Consider the following 25,215-nt stretch of genomic DNA (forward strand, 5'->3'; position numbering starts at 1 on the left):
AACATATTTAATGTTGGGTTGTTGTAGATACAATTATTTCTTAGTTTGAAGAAGCAAGACGGAAAATGACATCTCATATCAACATTATTTTAAATGTTTTTAACAGTTTCTTTTATTAATTTACACTTCATTTCTGACATATAGACACAAATGAAGTTCAAAGGACATACGAGAACAATGATTACAAGTTACAGTGTACCGCATACAGTATTTGTTGAGGAGCAAATTATTCAATTACAGAGTAAAAGGAAGAGAGAGACAGGGTGAAGCATTTAAGTTGCCAGTGCAAATTCACTAAAATATTTATTAGTGACTTTAGGTCTACGTATCCCATGCATTGATATTTACAGTGGTTTATGGCACAGGCTTAAAAAGGGCAAGTATATTATGGTAGGATTTATCTTTTGACCCTGATTCAGACAATTGAAAAAAAAAAAAGTGAAATCAAGAAACAAAACGAGTGTAAAGATAAAAAAGGCAGATTTAAACATTTTGGGTACTACTTATCCAAAAAAATTTAAACTTAGCTGGTAGCATATTTAATGTTAAATTCCTTAACAAATTTGCTTATAATGCTGTGAAATACTCTATATCTTAATGCCTGGAATTAAAAAAGGTGGTGTCGGATCTATAACAGCAAACAACTGAAGGCTCCTAAAAGTAAAAAAATGTATCTATAAACTCAGTGCATCAGGCTTTGTTTCCAAACCTTTATACATATTAACCTGCTTCCACATACGGACGTAAAAGGAGGGTTGTCAATTGTAAAGATGTGTTCAGGCTCAAAGCTAACGTTAGAGGCTATTGGGGGCTCAAAGCACTCAAGTAGAGCAAATCAATTGCGTTATTCCGAGCTGTATGAATTCACGTAATAAATGTAGAGAGACAAGAGTTAAAAAAAGAGAGGGAAACAACAGTAGGAACTGGAGTTAATCTGTAACACACACACATAAGTCATAGGCACACACACAGCTAACCACGGCGGACGTCTGTACCATGATGCTTATTGGCCTATAACCAGGGACAGTACACCGCCTTCAACACCACCTGTGTGTGTGAAGATAGACTGTTAATGTTTGTACTACAGCTTTGGTCGTTTTCCTAGTCTCTCCTTTTGCCTCCTTCGGTCTCTGTACAGAAGACATGAAGCGGCATCATGCAGCGTGGCCTTTACCTTCGCCTCAATGAGCTCATTTTAAAAGGTTTGTGGTAGCACTCTACTCTACGCCATCATTTCCCATCTGCTTCACAGATCTGACAGATAAAATAAGACATTCTGTAAACGGGTCACAACAGTTCAGCGCGGCAACCTGCCTCTGCGACAGAGAACTTAAATCATTATTTGAAAATGGCATCATCGTTTTGCAGTTTTCTTGCTAATGAACTTAATCTTGAGGCAAGCCCACAACGTGTGTATCCACTAGCGTTCCAACCTTTCTTACTTTGAGCTCAGGTCTCTGTGGAGGAGTTAGTGGTTTCACCCAGAGAGGGCCATGCAGGCACCTGTAATCTGGGTAGGGTGCCCTCCATTAGCCTCTCCATCCACAGTCCCAGCCTGTCAAGCTTGTGGTGGACTTCTATGCTTGTGGCCCTACTGGAGCCCCTCTTGGGTCCGACCCCATCCTCCCTGGAATGGGACCTGGATCGAGAGTGGGAGCTGGAGCTGGACCTGGACCTGGACCGGGACTTTCTCCTGCTGTCAAAGGAGAACGAGGTCTCAGACGAGGAGTCGTTGGGATCGTCCCCTGTGAACACGGGTCTAAAGAGGCAAAAGTATTTCTTGTGGCCGTTGAGGGCCAGGACGTGGCCAGCGTAGTCCGGTGACTCCTCGTCCACGTCCGAATGGCCCTCGCTCTGCATCGAGTCAGACGTTGAGCGAAGGAGTGATGGCATCCAGTGGCGGTGCTTGTCAGCGTTGAGGAAAGAGAAGTGGAGGGTCTGAGTCCTGTAGTGGCAAAGAGGTTCATAATTATTAAGTGGACCAAGAATTGGTCAAAGAAGAAAAATATGCAATCAGGGCATCTTATAGAGCGTTCCATTTGTACTCGGAAGTCGGATTTTCCGAGGTCAAAGTTGGAAACACACCCCATGACCTCGGATTTCCGAGCTTAGAACTCGGACCACCTCGCAGTACCCAGAGTTCAAAATCCAACATGGCTGACCCGTGCATCAACAGCTGTGAAAGCGGTGGTAACATACAGTTATTAGCACCTCTGTCTTATTTGTGTCTCACTTAATCAATCGTAAACACAGTCCTGTCCAACTTCTATCTGTGGACATGTTGCTACGCTGTTTGTATGCACAAAAACGGCGTAATGCGTTGTTAACTACTGGTATTGCTAACAATGGCTAACCTGGCTAGAGCTAACCACACAATGAAAAGTCTGGCTTGTAAATGGATCGATTCAACTCGGGTGTGACGTCATTCCCAGCTCCGGCTTCCGAGTTCCGAGGTAAATTCAACGCACTATTAGTGGCAAGATAGATACTGAAGTACATTATGTTAATAATATTCCATGACATATCCTTAGTTCCGTCTTTTCAAAGCAAGTTACTGCAACATCCCTAAGGCAAGCAGATACAAATGTACTTTTAAACCAGAAACAGTGTTTAGCTATAGTCTGCCTTCACAAGGACAATTTAGGCACTTTGTTTATATGAATAAACTAATAGAAACAAATAATAGAAATGTAAAGGTCCCATGACATGGTGCTCTTTGGATGCTTTTATATAGACCTTAGTGGTCCCCTAATACTGTATCTGAAGTCTCTTTCCCGAAATTCAGCCTTGGTGCAGAATTACAGCCACTAGAGCCAGTCCCACAATGAGCTTTCCTTAGTATGTGCCATTTCTTTGTCTGTAGTTATTGAGGAAGAGAGAGGGTCCCTTTGCTCGTTTGAAAAGCCATGATGTCTCTCTCTCATGGGTTGGTCAAATTCTCTGGGCGGGCAAAGCAGAGAAAGGGGAGGTAACCTTGCTCCTTATGACCTCATAAGGAGAAGATTCCAGATCGGCCCATCTGAGCTTTCATTTTCTCAAAAGGCAGAGCAGGATACCCAGGGCTCGGTTTACACCTATCACCATTTCTAGCTACTGGGGGACCATAGGCAGGCTGGGGGAACGCATATTAAATGTTAAAATGTGAAATTTTCATGCCATGGGACCTTTAACAAAACTGTCCTGCAGTGCTGAGACTTACCCGGAGAAAGAAAAAACCTCCTTGGCAAATTTCCTGAGCAGGGCATTCTTGGAGGTGTTGGTGAGCACCAGCACCACGTTGATGTGGCCAGGCCTCAGCTTGACCAGGTTGCTGATGTACGTGATGTCTGTCAGCTCTGTCACTTCCACAAAGTCCTTCTTAGGAGGACGGCTGCGTGGACCAATGAGAAAGAAAACGGAAAAGGGAGGGAAAACAAAAGAGGGAATTACTTTCAAATGGATACATGGATTTTGTCCCTTATTTTTTTTCTGTGTTAATTGTGTTAGGAGGGGATCGCTTCGCAGGCAGTATGGAGGGGAGGAATGATTACAGCTAGAAATAACTCTCTTAATGTACATGTGGCATGTCAGTCTTGTGCTTATAAACAGGTCCATGTGAGGTGCACAAAGCTGCCACTTTTTCTCAAACGCAAACCAGCTCAACAACATAAATGAATTGCGCCATAGATCCATACATACAGTGACTATCAAGGCAATATGGTTTTATCTTCAGCAGATAAAGTATAATCACTCACTGAGATATCATGAGTTTAAAATATTGCATAGTGGATAGAGTACAAGTAAAGCAAAGATGGGGGTGTGAAACTCTAAACCTGATCATCACAATGAATCGCTATACATCAGCCCGTTGGCTACATGACAGAAAATACAAATGTATTAACACTATACTGCTGGGTCATGTTTAACTATTACTGAGAACATTTCTTATGGGGCTTAGACAACTCAAGGACGTGCTTAAGTTAGAGCCCCTCCAAGGTCCTGCCAGTTTGATAAACAGCCATCAACTGCAAAATAGGTTTTAAAAACCATCATTCAGGCAGTCTGTGTGGGAATTAAACGGTTCTTTGGTGCCCTTATTTTCTGCTATTGTGTCTCATATTGTGAGTAAAGTAGGTTGCCGACGTAAAACAGGCTTTTGGCTGCGGATGTGCCATCTGCTGTATTCTATGTCCATCTTGTGTTCAATTCATTTCACTGCATTACCTTGAAGTACTGGCTCTACTTGATGCGTCTTCCTCAGTTTGCTGTTGGTCCTTTGGCTTTGGTTTCCGGGGTTTGCTCTCACCTGGCTCACTAAAAAAAAAAAAAGGCACCACAAAAAGGAAATCATCAGTGTGGACACCAGTAACTCGGACTCCTTTGGGGCAATGCCATCCAGCCAGTATTTGCCTCACCTGGAGTCAAAACCAGGGATAGTCATTTCGAATTAGAAAACAAATAAGACAAGCAAATCGTAAATAATAGGGGGACACGATTCAGAAAATGTCACGATTCAATATCGATTTTTAGGCTCACTATTCGATTCAAAAACGATTCTCGATTCAAAGTAACTACATTTACATGAACAGAAGACATACAATTTAAAAGAAACACAAATTAAATGTAGTTTGATATACTTTATATGTCTTCATACAAAAATAAAAACTGCAAAGTGCCAAGCTTTGGCCAGCGTTCAAATACATTTAATTCAAGTATAAAATAAACCTGTTAAATAAAAAGAACTTTTCGTTCAGAGTTCGTTGGGAGTGGGATTTAGAGCATTGAAAGAGTGCGTTGGTTGACTGGCATGTTAGGTACTTCAGGTTGTTTTTCGTCCATGTCTTTAATGTTAATCTCTGGGTGATGGCGTACCATGTGAGTTCTCAAGTTTGTGGCGTTTCCAAAATACTTAACTTTTGCTTTGCAAAGCCTGCATATAGCATGATTCCTGTCAAGTTCCGTCTTCCCCTCGAGGTTATAAAAGCCGAAATGTGCCCAAACTCTCGCCTTTGATGAGGATGGAGCAGGTTGAATAATTCTGTTAGGTTTGCCATTGTTTGCGCCGACTAAACTACTTCTGCTGCACTAGTCTTCTTCTGATTATGACAAGAGTGCCCAGGCGTCAGTGTGAATTCGACACAGCGCCATCTATGGGAATGGCGAGCTAAACTTATTTCAGGACAATAGTATACACACCATTACAAAACGAAAAAAATAAAATAAAAAATAAATATGAATCGATTTTGAATCTGTAGAGCTTGAATCGCGATACGAATGTGAATCGATTTTTTTGCACACCCTTAGTAAATAACACATTTATATTGTAGATATAGTCAGTATCATTTGGTATTAGACATTTTTTGATTAACACTAGAAAGGCCAGCAATCCACTTACTCCTAAAACCACTGAGCGGGTAAGATTTACCTGCTGCCGAAACAGCGTCAGCACTCGCAAATATGGCATTTCTTGAAAGAGTTAAGTTATTCATTTATTCATCTATTTTTTTTTAAACAATAAATATGACCTGACAAAGTAACTATTTAAAAGTCAGTTTAGGCTCTTTCATCACAGATCAAAAACATACAGTACACACAAACACACACGCACAGACACTTCTTTCCTGAATTGGATGAGCCGACACTAAAGAATACATTTATAATAACTTTAGCTAGTGCAGTAAAAAATGCAAGGCGGGTAAATTTTACCCGTTGGCTTTTCTAGTGTTAAAGTAATTTCAAGTCAAATGTTTCGGGCATATGATTTTGCAGAATGAAAAAAGGGTCATGCTGCTCTCACCTGAAGGCCTGAATGATGACGGTGCCAAAAAGAATGAAGAGAGCTGAGAAGATCAACGAAAGGATGGGCATCATCTCTCGCCTTGAGTGCAGAAAAGTGTTATTTTTGAAACATGCAGGAGAAAACACGCAGCAGCCCATATCAACCAATAACACCACCATGTCTGTCTCGCTCTTGTTTGCACTAAAGGCTGCAGTCTCTCGGAGTGAGTGTTGTCTTACCAGTTTGAGTAGAGAAGGTCATCATATATTTGAAGGATGTAGTCATAGGCAGCATTCATCCACTGAATAATGAAAATCTGGGGAGGTGGAAAATGAGATGGAAAACAATGACATTAATCCAAAAATACCTCCGGTTTAAATTTTTGTCAGCCTCAGCAGCCCCAGCCCACTGCTCTCAGAACTAAGGTGAGTGTGTGTCTGCAGTGTCTTACGGGGGCCATCTCGTTGTTGAGTTCTGGCAGGGTGGCGTCTGAGCTCAAATAGGTGGGGTCTTTCTGAAGGAGCTCCAGCTGTTCGTGGAGGCGGTACTTATCTTCTTCACTGCCGTTCCAGCCACCACTCACAGAGCGGTACATGACCTTACCGCCGTGGCTCCGCCTCTCAAGAATCACCACCTGTCAGTGGTGTTCAAACGCACTTTTACTGACTGTACATTGAGGCTATGCAGAGTCTCGGGATGCACATATCGGTAATCTGACACATATCAAATTCTGGATGTTCTGGATATAAAAGGTTTTCCAGCAAGTGCACGTTGTCCCTCGATGTTAGTTTGTACTGGATGACAGAAAAATTATTATTTTTCTCCAGATGGGTTCATTTTTGGCATACATTTGATTTTAGGCTCGTGTTAAGTGAGTTTGTGTACAAGACGAGCATACTATTGATGCACGTGTGTACACTGTGTATGCGTTTCTGCCACTGACCTGAGGGGAGAGTGCAGCCTGGTTATGGAGCAGTGCCTGACAGAGAGGCTGCTGCTGGTGCTGGTAGACGTACGCAAACCGCAGAACGTCTTTTCTGTTAACTGATGCGAAGTCCAGGAAGGCCTTACTGCCTGGAAGAAAGGCTTGGTCCTCCCCTGTGATCAGCAGCACACAGTACCTGCAAACCATTCACACAGTCAATCCACCGGCTGCAGCAGCCTAACTAGACAACAACATTTAAGTTCACAGTGACAACCACTGTAATGCCTGTCCCGACTGTTCTGTTTGGATTTCAGCTTCTTACGTTAGTTGTTATACTATGTTAAAAGACAAATTCAGGCTTTGCTTTTTTTTTCCCCTTTCCTTTCTACAACAACTCAGCAAGAGTAGACAAGCAGTAGAGAGACGCCTCCTTTGATCTAGTCTTATTACACATGAGATTCATTTAAGAGAGATATTTATATTACTCTAAACCACCATCTGTAAACCAACTGTATACTACCGTCTCCACTGCACTATATTTCTTTTCCTGTCTATACTTGTATATCACATTGCACTTTTCTGCTCTTTTTGCACTTCTGGTTGGATGCAAACTGCATTTCGTTGTCTTTGTACTTGTACTCTGCACAATGACAATAAAGTTGAATCTAATCTAATTGAATCTAAAAGTACAGGCTCAGAGGCTAAGGACTCCGCTCATAAAATGTCTTACTTCCTCCGTCGGTGGAACTGCTTGACAGGGCACAGCTCATCAAAAAGCTGCTGGTTGACCAGCCGTGGCACCTGCAGGAACTTGTTGTTGGAGACAAACTCATCCATTATCTGCCGCTTCATCCCTCTGGCCTGAAAGAGAGAAAGCGCAGGGGGGTGTGAACGGCGTCAAGCAAGAAACGGTTTGAGTAGAGCAGGTGTGAAATTGAACAAAATGACCAAATTGAGACTTTTAAGCCATTGCAGTAATTTAACAATTTATTATTACAAACATATTTAGACTCCTGTTTCAAAATGGTTAGAGGGGTCACTTGTTTATTTTTGTACCTGGATGATGTCAACGGGCTTTTCCGTATCCTCCTTAAACAGCAGCATGGTGGGGGCGTATGTGTTTATGTTGAACTGCCGCAGTAGCCGAGTGTTGTGTGTGTCACCCTGGTCCACGTAGCCGAAACGCACATAATCTTTGAAGGCAAAAGCTGTTAACTGGAGAGTGGAGTGGGAAGACGAAAGTGTAAAAAATAAATACATTAAAATAAATACGAGAAGGAGATTTAAAACGGGACAGTTGGGCAGACTGATAGCTGCTTTTATAGAAACTCATAACTGTATACATTAGACAGTTATAACTAGGATCTTTATTGTCCCACAAGGTGGGACATTTCTCTAACCCATGCTGCAGCCATAAAAAAATAAAAAACACAAACAACATGATTCAAATACAATACAACAAACCATAATATGACCCTACTGGTGTGTAAAACACAACATGTTGTCATGCAGTGCATATATTTAAACATTATTTGCATAAGCGCAAATACGCAAATCCCCACAGAAAATCTGATTGGTTGAAACTGTGTTCCTATAACTGGCCTTAAATGATTCTCTCTGTCTCTATCAAACACATGTATTGATATCAAGTTGTTAAAAACAATACTGCCAGGACATTTGACTGCAATAGGTTAAAAAGGTACACGTCCATGTAACAAAGGAGGAAAGATTGCTTTATTAGCAAACAGCTGCTCACACAGATGCCTCTGTAGTTTGCCGCCGGGGTAATCTTTCTGCTCTCTTGTGTATTGGTGGAAACTGCAGCAGATCTCAGAACATCAACAAGCTTAAAGAGCCAAACGTGTGCGTGTGTGTGTGTGTGTGTGTGTCCGTTGCTTACTTTAAAGAGTAGGGGAACAATCGGGACTTGGTCAAACAAGAGAACGCTGGGCTTATTTTCCACATGCCAGCTATCCAGAAAAGCCAGGTAGTTGTTATCTGTGATCTGATGAAACAATAGCAATTAGTTCAAAATGTATTCTTGCTAAATTAAATAACCCAGCGCAACACTAACAAACTACACTTGATGAGTAATACTAGTAAATATGTTAACATACATCAAGCCTATATCTTAAATTATAATGAAAAATATATTATAATGAGCTGAGAAATAAAATTCCTATTATCTGAGCTTTGAAGATACAAACATACAGTATGTAGTAGTAGTAGTAGTAGTAGTATTATTATTATTATTATTATTATTATTATTATATTTACGTCAGTTGCGTTTACCTTTTCCACCAGTTTCTGGGGCAGCAGGTCTTCAATAAACTGTCGCAGGTGCTCCCGTACCACAGCCTGATGGAAGAAGGTCACCCTGCCGTTCACCAGCCCGATGATGGAGGGAGCGCGGTGAGCTCCCAGCTGGTTGGCCAGGCGACGCTCATAACCCAGGTCCACAATGCCAATGCCAACACCTGATGTAATAGTAAAAACAGACTGCTATTGTACTGGATACAGTAGAGCAAAACACAAGTGTTCTCACAATGAAGGCAAAATACATCCTAAAACAATTTTCACATTGTGTTATTCCAGTGATTTAGGACAACTAAAGCAGTACATGTTAACACAGAGAGCTGTCTCCCTACTGACACTTGTGACATAACTTTGGGCTCATAGACTTTGTTATTTTCTATTCAAAAGAGTCTAAGGTGTCTAAGTCTAATGTGTCAGAAAATGCACCTATATTCCAGCAAAATCACAATGGATGTTGTTGAAATTGGGACTGAAATTCACATGTTAAACTGAGCAGTAAAACAATACAGATACGACAAACGTGAAACCTACACTACACCCTGAGGAAGGCTCAAGCCGATACGCGTTGGCGTATCGTTAGTCTCGCTTTGCCAGACCATCCACACGCTGCGGAGCGGAGGAGGGTCTGGCTACGCCACACACCATTCCGGCATGGGAGAAACACGCGCTCTGGTTTATTGGCATTTCTTTAAACCAATCACAATCGTTGTGGGTGGTGCTAAGCTCCGCACAGAGTCACTGCAAAATAGTCAAGCGAGAGAAATCTCAGATTGGACAGATAGTCTAGCTAGCGGTCTCAATTTACCCTGCAGAGATCTGAGGAGTAGTCAACCACAGTCGTCATAAATCCACCGGAGTTTAAAAAAAAAAAGTGGAAAGTGGAAAACAACGAAAAGACATGCATCCGGCGGAATTTCATGCGGCACCTTAGCAATCCCGGAAGTCGAACGTCAAGGATATAGACTAGTGTATTGTTAATGTCTTGCCCCGTTAATCAAAGGCCCTTTATCACTTTTTGTAACCAACCTTGAGGTTTATGGGGTAAATTAATATGCAGGATATTTTTTCAAGTGCAGGCCATTTAGTCATTTTGTACTAAGAATGAGTCGGTAGAGCACTGGGAACTGTACATCTAATTAGCAAACTGACTCAACAACTTTAAATTCATCTCCAGTGCCAGATAATTGTTACATTGGGTTGAATTCCTCCCTTGGCTTTCCTCTTTGTTCCAGGAAACAAAGAAGAAATCATAAACCCTAATAAATAATAATGTGACTAATTAAATGGCTGGCTCTGTGTGAAGCATCTTAGCACTTGGAATAACATTTGTCCTAATGGACTGCAACTGAGCAAACATTAAAAAAAACCAACCCTGATCCTGGGAGGGTGGGGGGATGGACTGATGAGAGTCTCGTGACAGCAGACTTACCCAGCGGCTCCAGCTCCTGCACAGTCTCCTTCCACACAGGCTCAATGTGGATACATGCAAAGCACCACTCCGAGGTCACTTTGATTAGGTACGGCCTCTTGTGGCTGTCTGGAAGGACGTCGCTGTTAAACTGTGCATGGTGAAGCAGGTACTTGCTGTCTGCAAAGTCCCTGGACCTGGAGGAGGGTCGGAAGCAAGACAGTGAGTCTTCACTCACTCACTCACACACTCACACACGGCAGCAGTTTTCAGATTACATTATGTGCTTACATAATTGCAAAAGGGTTCTCCAAGGTTTCCTCAGTTAGCCTTTTAAAATGATATCAGATTAGTAAACAGAACGTGCCTTTGGAACATTGGATGAATGGTTACTGATAATGGGCAATGTAGATCAGCCACTTCTTTCTACAACAGTCGAGAACCCTTTTGCAATTATGTAAGCACATAATGTAATCTGAAAACTGCTGCCCTGATTAAAAAAACAATGTGTATGTATGTAATGCTATAGCCTACTGAGTGTTGTCAGGACATGACCTGAAGTAAGGAGTCAAACTCCAATTTGGACACTCATTCTAAATCTTGGTGCACCATGCTGAGTAGATATCCTTCTCTAAAAACTAATTATCAAAAAGAACAATTCCACTAACAGGTCCCTTTGGTTTTTTTTTTTTGTTTTTTTTTAAAAAAGGTCCAATATGTAATATTTGTACTGTAATAAATCCAAAAATAACCCCAATGCCTCATCAGATATTAAAGAAACAGGTTAAGCTGAAATACTATCTTTTCTGACAACAATGCTAATGTCAGTATTTTTTCTTTTGGAAATTTACGTTCCGTGACGGAATTTATGTTTATGTTTTGGTCTGTGGTTGTTATCAACGGCCCAGTTTGACAGCCAGGCCGGGTTGCCAGATATACCTGTAAAAACGTAAACCCAGCGCGCTACAGCTGTAACGGTAGTACAGCCATGAAAGCAGCACACAAATTAATAGGATCAACGGAGATAGATTCTACCAGACCTAAAAAAAACGGCATGTTTCTAACGGTTGCGTGACCAGAGACGTAACAACCCCCTGGTAAATATTGGAGATGTATTTGAAAGATGGAGACAGCTTAGAGCCCAAAAGGACGCAGAATTGGCTTATTTCCTCCTGAACAGGTAAGCATTAGCTTCAGGCTAATTTATCACAGCCACTAGGGACGGGCATTTTATGTCATTTCAACATTTGTGTACTCACATTGAATTATATAGCTAGCTAGAGTACCCGAGTTGGTTACTCGCAAAAACAATTGAGACACAGCCAGTAAAGTGATCCCGACTGGTCCTGGCTAACGCCGCCATGCTAACCCTGTTAACTGCTAACATTACCGGGAGGACCAGGCAAGCGGGCCATGGCTGTTTACAAGGTGTAGTTCAGCGGCCGGAGCCGACAACGGTGAGTTATTTTAAGCCACGAGAGGGGGGCTGTAAATCGGGAAGAGAGGACTGTGAGTTTGCAGTGCGTTTAGCGATTGTTGCCGTAATTCTAAACCAATGAAGTGTGTTCCGTCGGCAAGGTAGCTAGTCGTATTTTTAGCGTTTCGTATTGTAATTCTAAGCCGAGGAAGTGTGCCTGACTGGCGTGTGGAGAAGACGGTGAGTTTGTGGGGTTTTTGGCGGTTCCTACTGTAATTCTAAGCTGAAAAAGTGTGTCTGTCAGTTGGGTACAGAGCTCCGCGTGAGAACGGGCTTTTATGACTGTCAATATAGCTAGCATCTAACGTTAGCTACTCCGCTGTGCTGTGAAGTACTATCTGGCTATGCGAGACACGCGTCTAGTAGGGCTGGGCGATATGGACCAAAAGTCATATCCCGATATATTTTGGCTGAATATCGATATACGATATATATCCCGATATTTTTTTCCGCGAAGTGAGAGCAAATGTTCAGTCAAAGCCCAAATCAAATATGACATGTCACAAGTAGTTTCATAGAAACAGTTGCAAAATCAAATAAATAATAAACCGGTTTCTTCACCTGGTTCATGATTAAATGCTCAGCTGTTCAAATAACAATAAAATGTAAACCTAAATACTGTATAACAGGAGTACCTTTTTAAAATCAAAGCTCCATAGGCTATTTGTGATTCGTTCCAAAGGTCAATTAAGCTTTAAGATATTAATATAATCTACTTTGTTCAAAATGTAATGCCTCATGCCTGTAAGCCTAGGTTATAGTCCCATTCTTCCACTTGATACTGCTTCCACTTAAATAAACTTAAGATGAACTATCGACTACAAAACAAAGAAATTTATTATGATCGGTTCACAGATCTGAGTCCAAACGGAAACTTCACCCTTCTGAACTAAGAGTTTCTGCTTCAAGGTGAAGTTTAAACAGACTGAAATGTCCAGGCTCATTCCTCCACTATTTATTTCTGTATGTATTTATGCGTTACATGTAATTTTAACGGGCACTGAGCTCCAGATCCTGCAGCCGCCAGACGGTCGCTGCCCGCTGTAGCCTCTCTCGTCCGCTGCCGCCGGCAAACTTAGTGGAACTTTCGCCCGATATCGACATACAGTTCGGCCCCGACTACGTGTAAGATCCTACCGGTCACAACTCTATCTTTGGCTGGTCCGATCTGGATCGCGCGGGACCGGCGCAGCAGCGGCGCGAAGCTGTGTTTTTGCCCGGGAAGAGACGCCTCGCCCCGCGCACGGGCTCCCCGCCTCCGCTGCCGCCGGAGCTCAGATTGCTGGCGAGCGGCATATATAATCATAAAACACATTGTCACCTGTTAAATGTTATCCATTGCTGTTTGTTCTTTTTTTCCTCTATCGAACATAATTAAGCAGTACAAAAGTCCGGCATCTTTAGCGTTGATCTGAATGCTCCGGACCCCTGTTCCAAGATGGCGGCGGGTTTTGACGTATGTTTAGAACCTCACGGCGACATATCTATGGGAGCAAGGATCACATTTGAACTATATCGATATATGCGATATGGTCTAATTCCATATCTCATTTAAAAATATATCGATATATTTGTTTATATCGATATATCGCCCAGCCCTAGCGTCTAGCAACATTGTTGTGGATGCTGCGGTCTCAGCCTGGCAACCTCCATGAACTTCAAGTCTGGGGAGGAAGGGGACGACTCTCTCCAGTATTTTGAATTTGTACTGCAGGAACTTTTTTTAAACACTAGCTGTCAGTATTACTTATTGGACCTTTAATCTAACAAAAGAGTGCAATATTTTTTTCTCCTCTAATTTGTCTCAAAATCTAAAGAAAAACATGAAATGGAGAAAAATTAACACATCCTCACATTTAAGAAGCAAATAGCCAGCAAACAAATGTAATTTAAAAATCAATCTGTCGTTGATTTTCTGGTGATTGATTAGCTGTATAATTAACTTAATGTTTCCACACTACAGAACTTTATCATACCAGTTTGCAAAACATTACTGAAATCTAGAAATGGGACAATATATATTTGCAACTAAGAATCTTGGACCTAGGGTGGTCTAAGTTTGGTCTTTTTGTCATTATTATATCAAAAGCAAACACTACACCACTCACTACGAACTGGACACAGCAGCATGCTGGTAAATACATATTTAGGAACACAGTTATGGTAATGTGGAGAAAGAGGAATAAGGAGCCAGAGAAAGGGAAGCATGCTGGTGCTTTGATTTTTGAAAAGAGGATTGACTGTCCTCAGAGAATGTACTCCTCTAGTGTCTTTACAAGTGTGCGACAATAGGACATATTTAACCCAGTTATTGCCTAACTAAATGGCAGTCACAATACTTATGGATAAAAAAAAAAAAATCTGAACCTGTACCTGGGGAAATGGAAAAAAGACTCATCAAAGTAAAAGCTGTTTCGGAAGCCGCGGAAACCATGATGCTGTGACTGGCCGAAGGGCTGGTTTTCATCCATCTGGCCATAGTTGTCAAAGTTGGACCTTCGCTCCTCATTAGACAAAATCTGTGTGCAAAAGAGAATGAAAGGCACAAGTGAGAGGACTTTGCTATTAATGTATGGACATTTTTCACAGCAGACATTTTGACTTGTCATAGTAGGAAAATCACAGCTGAAATTGATAACCTTAACGATGGCTCAATTCCATCAAGTGTCCCAGTAAGCTATTTCAGTGAGTCAGCATGTACAATACCAGGGCCTCTCCTAAATGGAATGCAGCCATCATTAATACACTAATACACCTGTGCTTTTCCTACTATGACATGTCAACATGTCTGCAGTGAAAAAGGTCTATTAATGACTGCAAAGACCATGATCCAGAAAGTGTAACATACTGAGTAGGCCACATAGAAAACATACTGAATGTCAGCTAGAGTTTGTATGAAATGTGATGAATTTTCACTCACCTCGTATGACTTAGAAACCTTGATGAACATGTCCTCAGCTTTAGGGTCCTTGTTCTTATCTGGATGCCTAAAGAAAAGCCCATACAGGACATCATGAGTCATTGCCGGGGCATGCAGAGTTAAAAAGGCTCGTGATGGGTTAAGATGACAAGCACCAGTTCAGGTGTCAAATGTACCATGTCAACTGAATATGGCTGATCTGCTGCCGCCAAGATGTGCTGGCCTACCGTGTCAGGGGACTTGATGTCAATTACTTACCATTCTTTGGCGAGGGTCTTGTATGCCTTTTTGATTTCTGCTTGACTCGCACTCCTGCTGACACCAAGGACTTTGTAGGGGTCATATTCAGAAGCTGCTCTCACCAACTGCACACTCAAAATTAGCAGAAAGATGGCTAGCAAAACTGGACATGTCCGAGGAGGAGGATGTCGGCTGGTTCTCCTAAGCGTCATCGCTTGCCACTGTCCTCGTCCAACGTTAACGTCAGGTAGCTAGCTAGCTAACGTTACCGAGGTTCCCGTGAAGTAATGTTACAAAGCTTTTCTGTAACGGACAAATATGGCAAGCTAATATGTGGACTTCTTAAATGTTAAATTAAATACAGACGGCATACTAGCTAGTATTTAACTACGATGAGGCCATTATTTTTCTGGCTATTGCAATCTGTTAGCGTCATGCCCTATCCGCAATGAAACATTGAACTTCCGCTTGCATATTTCAAAACAAAATCATCCTCAGCTCTATATGAATGTCAAATGTAAATTGCGTATTTTTTGGCAAGTAATTACGATTAAATTGTCATAACATATGGGCCTATTTAAGATAATGCACACACTGCTAAAAGACAAAAGAGATGGGGCTATTTAAAGTGTTACATTTAACGAATTTGCATTTGTGTGTGAAATGTCTCAACAATGTTGAAGTGGGCATTTCACACTCATTTCTACGCATTTCACACTCGTTAATGATGATTGGTGAGTGCAGATCTAGAATCAGTTTAAACTCGCAACCATATAGCAAAATTATTAATAGTTATTATCTTTAATTGGTAATTTGATATTTTCATTTATGAACAAAACTCTGATGCATGAATTCATGTTTAATTAATCGATTCAATGTGTATTCTTTTTGTTGTGAATAGACCTACTGTACAAAAAAACAAACATAAATTAAGCAACCTGGCAAAAGTCGTAACTGAAGTCCAAAAGGCTACTTGTGTGCTTTTATTCTGAAGCAAAGGTATTTAACATCCGGTCTTATTCTCCAAACTTGACGCTGCGTAAAAGGCAAAAACTGGCGATAACGCGCATGCTCTGGCCGGCAGCTGTCCTCAAACTGCTGCCCCTCTTTTCATTCTCCTTTACCAAATACTTTTTCTGATTACACATGACATATTTAACAAAGAAAACTTTACACTTTGCTCCGTTATTTTTTATGTAATTGTGATTTCATATCAGTTCTTGGCTAGTACATTTTTTTTTAAAGTTAGGCTTTGAGTTAGCTAGTCCATTTCCTCTTGTGTAGGTTTATATTTGTTCTAATAATATCAGTTATAAAAAGAAAACAAAAATAGTTGTCCATATGAGTGTTTATTTTGCGAAACTTTAATTCCCTTCTTACGTGGGCTTCACTTCCGTTTCCTCTTCGTCACTGCCACACAAAAGTGACTGGTTCAACGCGGTTCGACCAATGGGTTCAACGCAACGTTACACCAAAAGACAAAAAAAAAAAGAATACATCGACACCGCTCAACAACTCGCCCAGCGAACGATTTAACCTGCTGTTTGTAACCTTGCCTGACCGACGCCGCTAAGCGTAGTGTTTTTCATCTCCTGTTTAGACCAATATGAGCAGCCTGTGTGTGTTTGCATTCAGAGGAGTGAGCTTACAAAGTACGCAGAGGGTCTTATCTCGGTAGCTAGCGTTAGCCCTGCACAGCTGCCATCTGTGGCCCGCTCTGGCTGTATCAATCACGGCAAAGGGTACTTTTCAATTAGCTACGGTAAATTAACAAATCCTCTGTAATTTATTACTGCTTACGTACACACAGTGTAACGTTACAGTTGAACTACTAGCTAAGCTTAGCAAGCAGGTGGTGCTACAAAGTCATGGGTGTGCAGCTGAGGTGAGGTTACTTTGCTAACTTGCTCCATAGCTACCGTTATTCAAGGCAAAATCGGTGATGCAAATGCAAAAATGGTGACCTCACTACAACCAAACTTTAAAACAGGAATTGAAGGTGCTACGATCAATGTAATGTCATTTGCTACTATAAAAAAACTGATATTAGACAACATACTAGACATATTTTCTGGTGCTTATGTTTGTTTACATCTGTACTGTCTGTACAGCCTAAAACGAGCCGAAGCAAATATTTAGTTCTGTGCGACTAACTGCACCTTCATTCAAGCACATATGTAATGTATCATTATAATAAACACACAACATGCAGATTTGGCAGTATAAGACAAACTCTTTGCTCATTCTCTGTCAGCCACCTTATACACGTTTTCTGATAATGCTTGCAGAAAGTATGGCTGCAGTTTAATGGGGTTGTTTTGATACCTGATATTTTGAATTGCATTAACGCTAACAGTCTTTTGTGTTTTTTCACCACAGATTCAGCACCATGAATCTGTTACGTCTAGTATGCCGCCACAAGACAGCCCTGGTCATTGGCACTGTGTGCAGCTTTGCTGTCGTTCTGGTCTTCTTGGCCAAATGTACCTCAGAAACCCTGAAACAGGGCCACCAGGATCCTCCAGGCTTAGCCCCTCATGCCAGTGCTTTGCAATCCCGTCCAGAGCAGCACAATCCCCCTTCCACATCCAAAGAATTGTCAGCATTCCTCGTGGTCCTCATCACAACCGGACCGAAGTACACAGAGCGGCGGAGTATCATCCGCAGCACCTGGCTGGCCAAGCGGGACTCTGATGTTCTGGCTATGTTTGTGGTGGGAACTCAGGGACTTTCCAACGAGGACCATCAGAACCTTAACACAGAGCAAGGGAGGCACAAGGACTTGCTCTTACTGCCTGAGTTGCGAGATTCTTACGAGAACTTAACACTCAAGCTGCTGCACATGTACACCTGGCTGGACCAGAATGTAGAGTTCAAGTTTGTCCTTAAAGCAGATGATGACACATTTGCTCGCTTGGACCTCCTTAAGGAGGAGCTAAAGGGGAAAGAGCCCAACCAGTTCTATTGGGGCTTCTTCTCAGGGAGAGGGCGGGTGAAAACAGCTGGGAAGTGGCGGGAAAGCTCTTGGGAGCTTTGTGACTACTACCTGCCCTACGCACTGGGTGGGGGCTACATCCTCTCGGCTGACTTAGTACGTTATGTGCATCTTAACGCAGGCTACTTCAAGATGTGGCAGAGTGAGGATGTGTCACTGGGCGCCTGGCTGGCGCCAGTGGATGTTCGTCGGACGCATGACCCACGCTTTGACACGGAGTATAAATCGCGTGGTTGCAACAACAAATACTTGGTGACGCATAAGCAGAGCTTGGAGGACATGTTGGAAAAACACCAGACCCTGCAGCGCGATGGCAGGCTCTGCAAGGAGGAAGTCAAGCTGCGGCTGTCCTATGTGTATGACTGGAGTGTGCCACCCTCACAGTGCTGCCAAAGGAAGGATGGCATTCCTTAATGTTTGTCCTTTTTACAAGGCCCTGAAGTTGTCTCCTGATTTGTCTGATGGATTCTTCCGAGTCAGAAAGAAGTAAGGGAATAATGTTTTTCGACCAATTCTCTAGTGATGCACAATTTAAAGTTATGTAACAGGTTCCAGAAAACAAAGCAAATGCCTTAATGTTGATAGAAACCCCATTCCAGATTTGGAAAACCTTTTTTACTAATTGTGAAAACAAAAAAGGACAATTCCACTGATTTTACATCACGTAGGAGCAGGTCTGAGCTCAGTCTTTAGAGTTTTAATGTTAATTTAGAATAGGTTTGACAAATAAAAAAATATGGCCCTGGTCCAATGTGGTCTGGATAGAGGAAAAGAAATGACATTTCAGTCTCTCAACTCTGGTATGTGTCATGCGTTTGTGATGCAGAGCAGGTAATGAAATCACCTTTTTCCACCTGTTTTTCGCAAATAGAATGTTTTAAAGTGCTCATATTATGCTCATTTTCAGGTTCATAATTGTATTTAGAGGTTGTACCAGAATAGGTTTATGTGGTTTAATTTTCTAAACCACTTTTTAGAAAACACCATATATTTGTTGTACTGCACATTGCTGCAGCTCCTCTTTTCACCCTGTGTGTTGAGCTCTCTGTTTTAGCTACAGAGTGAGGCATCGCGCTTCTGTTCCATCTTTGTTGGGAGTCGCACATGCGCAGTAAGCACTGCTAGCTAGTCAGTTGCAGGGTATGAGGGCGTGCCATGCTAGCAGCTAGGCGAGCATTGTAACGTGTTACGCAGCGACGCACGTTTGTCACGGAAGTTAAGGCTGGACTACAGTAGAGCTGTTTGGAGCAGTTGGTGAACAGTGTTTTCTCTGGAAGATGGTAAGTTCCTTTGGGTGGAATTTGGGCTTTTTCACTTTGTAAACCTATAATGTGCACAAAAAGGTATATAACACAATAAAGGAAAGGGGAAAAGCACAATATGAGCACTTTAAACAACATTAAAGCTTTTACTATGATGTCTAATACCAGTGTTACAACTTTAAGTGGTGTAACTTAATGGGCTGAAAAATATTACCCCTTAACTCTACAACAGGAAGCTAACTTCAGCCTTGTGTCCTCTTCTAGCATTAAACTCCTTTTGCCGCCTTGTTCGGACCCGTGCTCATGTCACCACCAGTTTACCACATCGGTGGCCAATGTCTCTCCTCTGTCTGTGCTTCTTCTGCTGTACCTCTTTATTTTACGCTTATTTCAGTGTAGTAGATAATACAGGGAACCGCAGACGGGAGAATCTTAACCTGCCGTGATGTCTGAATTTTATTTGTGAAAGCATTTTTTTAATTTGTATTTTATTTATTGTTAATTTATTCTGCAGCAAACACAACACACTGGTATTGGGATAGAAGAACAGTGGCCGTGGTTGCTGCTTGCAAGGGAAATTTGTATTTATAAACGTGTTGGGAGAAGTCATGTATAATTCACAGAATTAATGGGCAAGAAATGTTCACTTTTTAAATGTAAAACGTGTGTTTACTGTCGTTGGTACGACAAGGTTTCATGTGTTCGGAGGCGCAAAGAATGTGTGAGAGAAAATGATTGTGGTGTATTCAGCAGGCCTTCTTATTCCTTACACTGGAGCCTATGTGAGGATAATTACATTTCCAAGGAAACAGTCACACTTTAAAGTTTAGGTCAGATATCAAGTTATTTGTGAATGTTTGTTTTCAGCACACCACAGATTCAGATTGAGAAACTTGATATAGAATACCAGCTGCCACTTGTTCACTTTGGTAAACCAGAAACCATTATTCAGTGATTACTTGTTTTTGTTTTCTGATGTTAAGCTCTCTGAACTTACCGTGTGATGTCAGTAGCTGTGTCCCGAAACTTGTGAAATACACTACAGTGTTGATTTAAGGGTGCGATATGTTGGAGCACCAACAGTTGAGGAATGCTGCAAAAAGAGCTACTGTACGTCCATTCTCGTTTTTATGTGTCTGTTACGTTTTTGTGAACAATGACATGACTATTTTCTCACTGTTGTCACTAGCAGATTACGATTCAATATCAGTGTTTGTTTTTACGTACATGGTCCGCCTCCCTGGATGTTTTATTAAAAATTCTAAGTGTATTCTTGTCACTTCTATTCTTATATATTCAGTGTTTGAAAGGATACATAAGTCAAATGCATACATGTTTTAAGATCTTCTACAATATGCAGAATTGCTACCAAGAGGTCTTCAAATGTTTTTTAACAGTACTACGATATAATAACCTACTTTCTATGTATCTCTACACAATTCAGATTTTAGAGGAAATGCACTTAAAGGTCCCATGACATGGTGCTCTTTGGATGCTTTTATATAGGCCTTAGTGGTCCCCTAATACTGTATCTGAAGTCTCTTTCCCGAAATTCAGCCTTGGTGCAGAATTACAGTCACTAGAGCCCGTCCCACAATGAGCTTTCCTTAGTATGTGCCATTTCTGTGTCGGTAGCTATTGAGGAGCGTTTGAAAGCCATTATATCTCTCTCTCTCTCTCATGGGTGGGCCAAATTCTCTGGGCGGGCAAAGCAGAGAAAGGGGAGGTAACCTTTCTCCTTATGACCTCATAAGGAGCAAGATTCCAGATCGGTCCATCTGAGCTTTCATTTTCTCAAAGGCAGAGCAGGATACCCAGGGCTCGGTTTACACCTATCACCATTTCTAGCCACTGGGGGACCATAGGCAGGCTGGGGGAACGCATATTAATGTTAAAAAACCTCGTAAAGTGACATTTTCATGCCATGGGACCTTTTAAACATTATTCTCAAAATAATACTGATGAATTTTTATTATTCCAATCTGAAATATATGCAGTTGTCAATCAAGGATCCTTTTTAAGTGACAGTATCATAAAGCAGGAACTTGTCTGGACTCCACAGTAACCGTATTTGTCCCTTTTCTCTCATCACTAGGAAAAAGTTTGGATGCGTTTCAGGGTTCCTCTCACAAGAACAAACTCCGGAACATTCTGCAGGCTCTCGCTCTTCTTCTCCTCCTCCAGCTCGTACTGCAAGACAGGATACATCTGTGTTTGGACATCCTCCCTAATAAGATTTACCAATGTCTGCAGGCTTCTCACACATGCCCAAAAAGGAAATAGATCATTATAAATGCTGTATTCCTCCGGCTGTGTGGTTTTCCGTCTTTCTTCTGAACTAGCATACTCACAACTTGTATTTTCTGCAGTCTTGTGCGTAGCTTCACTTCCAAGTCGGAGGGAGGACAGAGGGCCACCTCCTTCTGCTTGTGCTGCTCTCTCTGTCTGTGTTCCAGCACACACTGCAGCTCCGGCTTCTCTCTGGGCAGTAGACCACTGAGGACACATGGAAAAAATACTGATAACGTGATGGATCAATAGATGGAGATAAGCAACCCCAAAAATAACATACCTTCTTCCCTGGAGTGCTATTTAATCATCAATGCGGATAGTTTGAAATGACACCGTTACCAACTGCTCGGGGCGCCTTTCCGTGGGCAGCCCCCCTCACTCTGACATCTCTCCATTAGTGCATGTATAGGTACTGAGCATGTGTGTGTAATTCAGACCTGTGTGTAATAACAACATTGTAATTTCCCCTTTACTACTACTCAAAGCGCTTTAACATAGTACAGGAACCATTCACACACATTGATACACTGTGGCCGAGGCACTGAGAGCACTGGTTCTCTGAGAGAGATTAGCAGTAATCTCAGTCAAAGGTGTACCTTTGACTTGATCGGTGATAAACAACACCTAAACATGTTGCTCATCCCCGGCCGCAGCGTCAGCTGAACAGAGGAAGCCTAACAGCTACTGCTTTCTGAGAGAAGTCACAACCTGAACAAGTCCTGAAAAATGTCCCATGGAAAAATGAATCCCCCCTCACGTGCATCGATTTATGGTACAAAACTGATAAATATTTCTCTAAATAACTTTCTAAATATTGACTCCTGCTGCCTAATCATAGACAGCAGGTACAGAGCTCAGTGTTTTCTCACCTTCTGTGGCATAATAGCAGCTCTCGGTGAAGGGCTCTGTGTTGGTGAGGAGCCAGGATGGGATTTGGCTGCTTCCTGGTTGTGATGACATCACTGCCCTCCTGTTGTGAACTCTCAGTGACCTGCTGGCGTGGTGGGACCATCCAGCAGTGATGTCTCTCTGACACACATTAATACAAGCCAGCACACACAGTCACTTATCTTTGGCAGTCTTCCATTCCAGTATGAGTAGAGCTTCTGTTGGTAGCTAAATGTTAAGTAATGATGCTGCTGATTTTAAAGTGATATGTGTTGCCATAAGAGTGACTTTTAAAGTGATGGGCTACAATTTCGGAGCAAATGTGAAGACCATGAAACCAAAAGCAATGGAAATTTGACTTTAAACTTGACTTTTATTTGATTTTATCTCACCTCTTTTTCTTCAAAGACCCGCTTTTTGTTATTCCTGAATGAAAAACAGCAGGCAAGCAAGTAAATTCCTTTAAATGTAATAATGAAATAATGCAAAGATTGTTTTTTAGCACGCAAAATGCAAATCACAATGGCAATCACAGACCATTCTGCCCTTCGTCAGCATACTGTAAGCATCAAATTGAACTCTGTCAAACAGACATGCTCACATCCACACAAAGACAAGTAATCGTCAAAATGACACAGCAGTATCACATTGAGTTGCTGCAGGGAGTTGAGCATTACATTAAAATATATGCCCAATGATGAATATTTTCTAAAACAAGAAGCTATGATATGTTTAATGGATAAAAATGATGAGGTTTGTTATTCTACTTCTCTTATCTACAGCCATACCAGAAGCAAAGTCAACATGGTTTGTGACTATTTACAGCCATACATACAAAGGATATATTGTGAGCTTCCTGTTTTGGAAATTATTTTAATTCCAACTTTATTATGGTTTCTGAAGTCCCAATGCGCTTCTTCCATTCTTCAGAAAAAAAAAACACTACCCAACTCAAATATGACTAAATAGGCAACGTTTTCCCTCTCAGCTTACGATGAAAACACAGAAGTAATGATAAAAAACAACCGTGGTAAAGTTGGTTTTATATTGGACGTTGGATATTCGACACATTCGAAAAATCTATTATGCAGCTTACCCTTTCAACCTATTCATGTCAAACCACTTGTGATGAACTCAGCTAACCCCACTACACATTGCACGAAGCTTCTATTTTCAAAAAAAACATCCTTTAATTTTTTAATATTTTTTAATGTAAAAAAATGCTTTAAATCTATTATGCGGCCTGACCTTTTGACCTATTCACGTCAAACCACTTGTGATGAACTCAGCTAACCCCCCTACACATTGCACGAAGCTTCTATTTTCAAAAAAAACATCCTTTAATTTTTTAAATATTTTTTAATGTAAAAAAATGCTTTAAATCTATTATGCGGCCTGACCTTTTGACCTATTCACGTCAAACCACTTGTGATGAACTCAGCTAACCCCCCTACACATTGCACAAAGCTATTTTTTTTTCAAGAAACCCATTCTTTAATTTTTTTTATATTTTTAAATATAATTTTGTTTTATAAATCTATTATGTGGCCTGACCTTTTGACCTGTTTTTTTTAAAGAAGCTTTGTGCAATGTGTAGGGGGGTTAGCTGAATTCATCACAAGTGGTTTGACATGAATAGGTCAAGAGGTGAGGCCACATAATATATTTATGGCATTTTTTTACATTAAATAATATTTAAAAAATTAAAGGATGAGTTTTTTGAAAAAGAAAGCTTTCTGCAATGTGTAGGGGTTAAATTAAGTTCATCACAAGGTTTGACATTTATAGTGGAGTCAGGAAGTGAGGCCGCAATAATATATTTATGGCATTTTTTTACATTAAAAAATATTTAAAAAAATTAAAAGGATGAGTTTTTTGAAAAAAGAAGCTTTGTGCAATGTGTAGGGGGGTTAGCTGAGTTAATCACAAGTGGTTTGACATGAATAGGTCAAGAGGTGAGGCCACATAATATATTTATGGCATTTTTTTACATTAATTTTTTTAATATTATTTAAAGGATGAGTTTTTTGAAAAAAGAAGCTTTGTGCAATGTGTAGGGGGGTTAATTGAGTTCATCACAAGTGGTTTGACATGAATAGGTCAAGAGGTGAGGCCACATAATATATTTATGGCATTTTTTTACATTAAAAAATATTTAAAAAATTAAAAGGATGAGTTTTTTGAAAAAAGAAGCTTTGTGCAATGTGTAGGGGGGTTAGCTGAGTTAATCACAAGTGGTTTGACGTGAATAGGTCAAAAGGTCAGGCCGCATAATAGATTTAAAGCATTTATTTACATTAAAAAAAATATAACAAAAATTAAAGAATGGGTTTTTTGAAAGAAGAAGCTTTGTGCAATGTGTAGGGGGGTTAGCTGAGTTCATCACAAGTGGTTTGACATGAATAGGTTGAAAGGGTAAGCTGCATAATAGATTTTTCGAATGTGTCGAATATCCAACGTCCAATATAAAACCAACTTTACCACGGTAAAACAACACTCTTACCTTTGTGCTATGGCAGAGATGCATTGCTGAAAAGATAGATGTGCTAAAATCTGTTCTTGCAGAAGCAAATGCAGAAAAAAAGAAGGAGCATAAGCTAACTGTTGTTCTCAGGGTGCACAGCAAGCTGCAGTGTGGCTGATCTAGTGTTAATTTCGTCAGACGAGACGAGACTAAATATGGTCGTCAACGACCTTTTTTTCCATGACTAAGACGAGACGATGACGAGACTGC

At 41.1% G+C, this 25,215-nt stretch overlaps 3 protein-coding genes across 8 annotated transcripts; 1 reads left to right on the plus strand and 2 right to left on the minus strand.

Annotated features, from left to right (window-relative positions):
- Window positions 1-94: 94 nt before the first annotated feature.
- dnajc16l (DnaJ (Hsp40) homolog, subfamily C, member 16 like) lies at window positions 95-15,517 on the minus strand. The gene is made up of 15 exons (XM_039797389.1): window positions 15,063-15,517; window positions 14,805-14,871; window positions 14,258-14,403; window positions 10,429-10,604; window positions 8,976-9,160; window positions 8,584-8,688; window positions 7,740-7,898; window positions 7,414-7,544; window positions 6,702-6,879; window positions 6,210-6,392; window positions 5,998-6,074; window positions 5,777-5,857; window positions 4,204-4,293; window positions 3,200-3,370; window positions 95-1,945 (listed from the first exon to the last, which is right to left on the minus strand). Exons 1-15 carry the CDS (start codon window positions 15,254-15,256, stop codon window positions 1,450-1,452), a joined length of 2,439 nt encoding a protein of 812 aa, XP_039653323.1. The 5' UTR covers window positions 15,257-15,517; the 3' UTR covers window positions 95-1,449.
- On the plus strand, window positions 15,003-21,525 carry b3galt6 (UDP-Gal:betaGal beta 1,3-galactosyltransferase polypeptide 6). Of its 6 annotated transcripts, XR_005638946.1 has the most exons (3): window positions 16,344-16,929; window positions 17,424-18,525; window positions 21,397-21,525. XR_005638946.1 is itself a non-coding variant. In XM_039797394.1 (2 exons), exons 1-2 carry the CDS (start codon window positions 15,018-15,020, stop codon window positions 18,451-18,453), a joined length of 1,095 nt encoding a protein of 364 aa, XP_039653328.1. In that variant the 5' UTR covers window positions 15,003-15,017; the 3' UTR covers window positions 18,454-19,011. The 6 variants fall into 6 exon arrangements, 5 of the variants coding, with proteins under 5 accessions (XP_039653328.1, XP_039653324.1, XP_039653325.1 ...); XM_039797394.1 differs by lacking the exons at window positions 16,344-16,929; window positions 21,397-21,525 and adding an exon at window positions 15,003-15,082 and having other exon boundaries at window positions 17,424-19,011; XM_039797390.1 differs by lacking the exon at window positions 21,397-21,525 and having other exon boundaries at window positions 16,345-16,929; window positions 17,424-19,011.
- Window positions 21,255-25,215, minus strand: LOC120557249 (protein FAM107B). Its single transcript, XM_039797396.1, has 5 exons — window positions 24,985-25,215; window positions 22,874-22,907; window positions 22,463-22,622; window positions 21,653-21,797; window positions 21,255-21,491 (listed from the first exon to the last, which is right to left on the minus strand). The coding sequence occupies exons 3-5, from the start codon at window positions 22,603-22,605 to the stop codon at window positions 21,393-21,395; spliced, it is 387 nt and encodes a 128-aa protein (XP_039653330.1). The 5' UTR covers window positions 22,606-22,622; window positions 22,874-22,907; window positions 24,985-25,215; the 3' UTR covers window positions 21,255-21,392.

Source organism: Perca fluviatilis, chromosome 4, assembly GCF_010015445.1.
Source record: "Perca fluviatilis chromosome 4, GENO_Pfluv_1.0, whole genome shotgun sequence".
In the NCBI taxonomy this organism is placed as follows: Eukaryota; Metazoa; Chordata; class Actinopteri; order Perciformes; family Percidae; genus Perca; species Perca fluviatilis.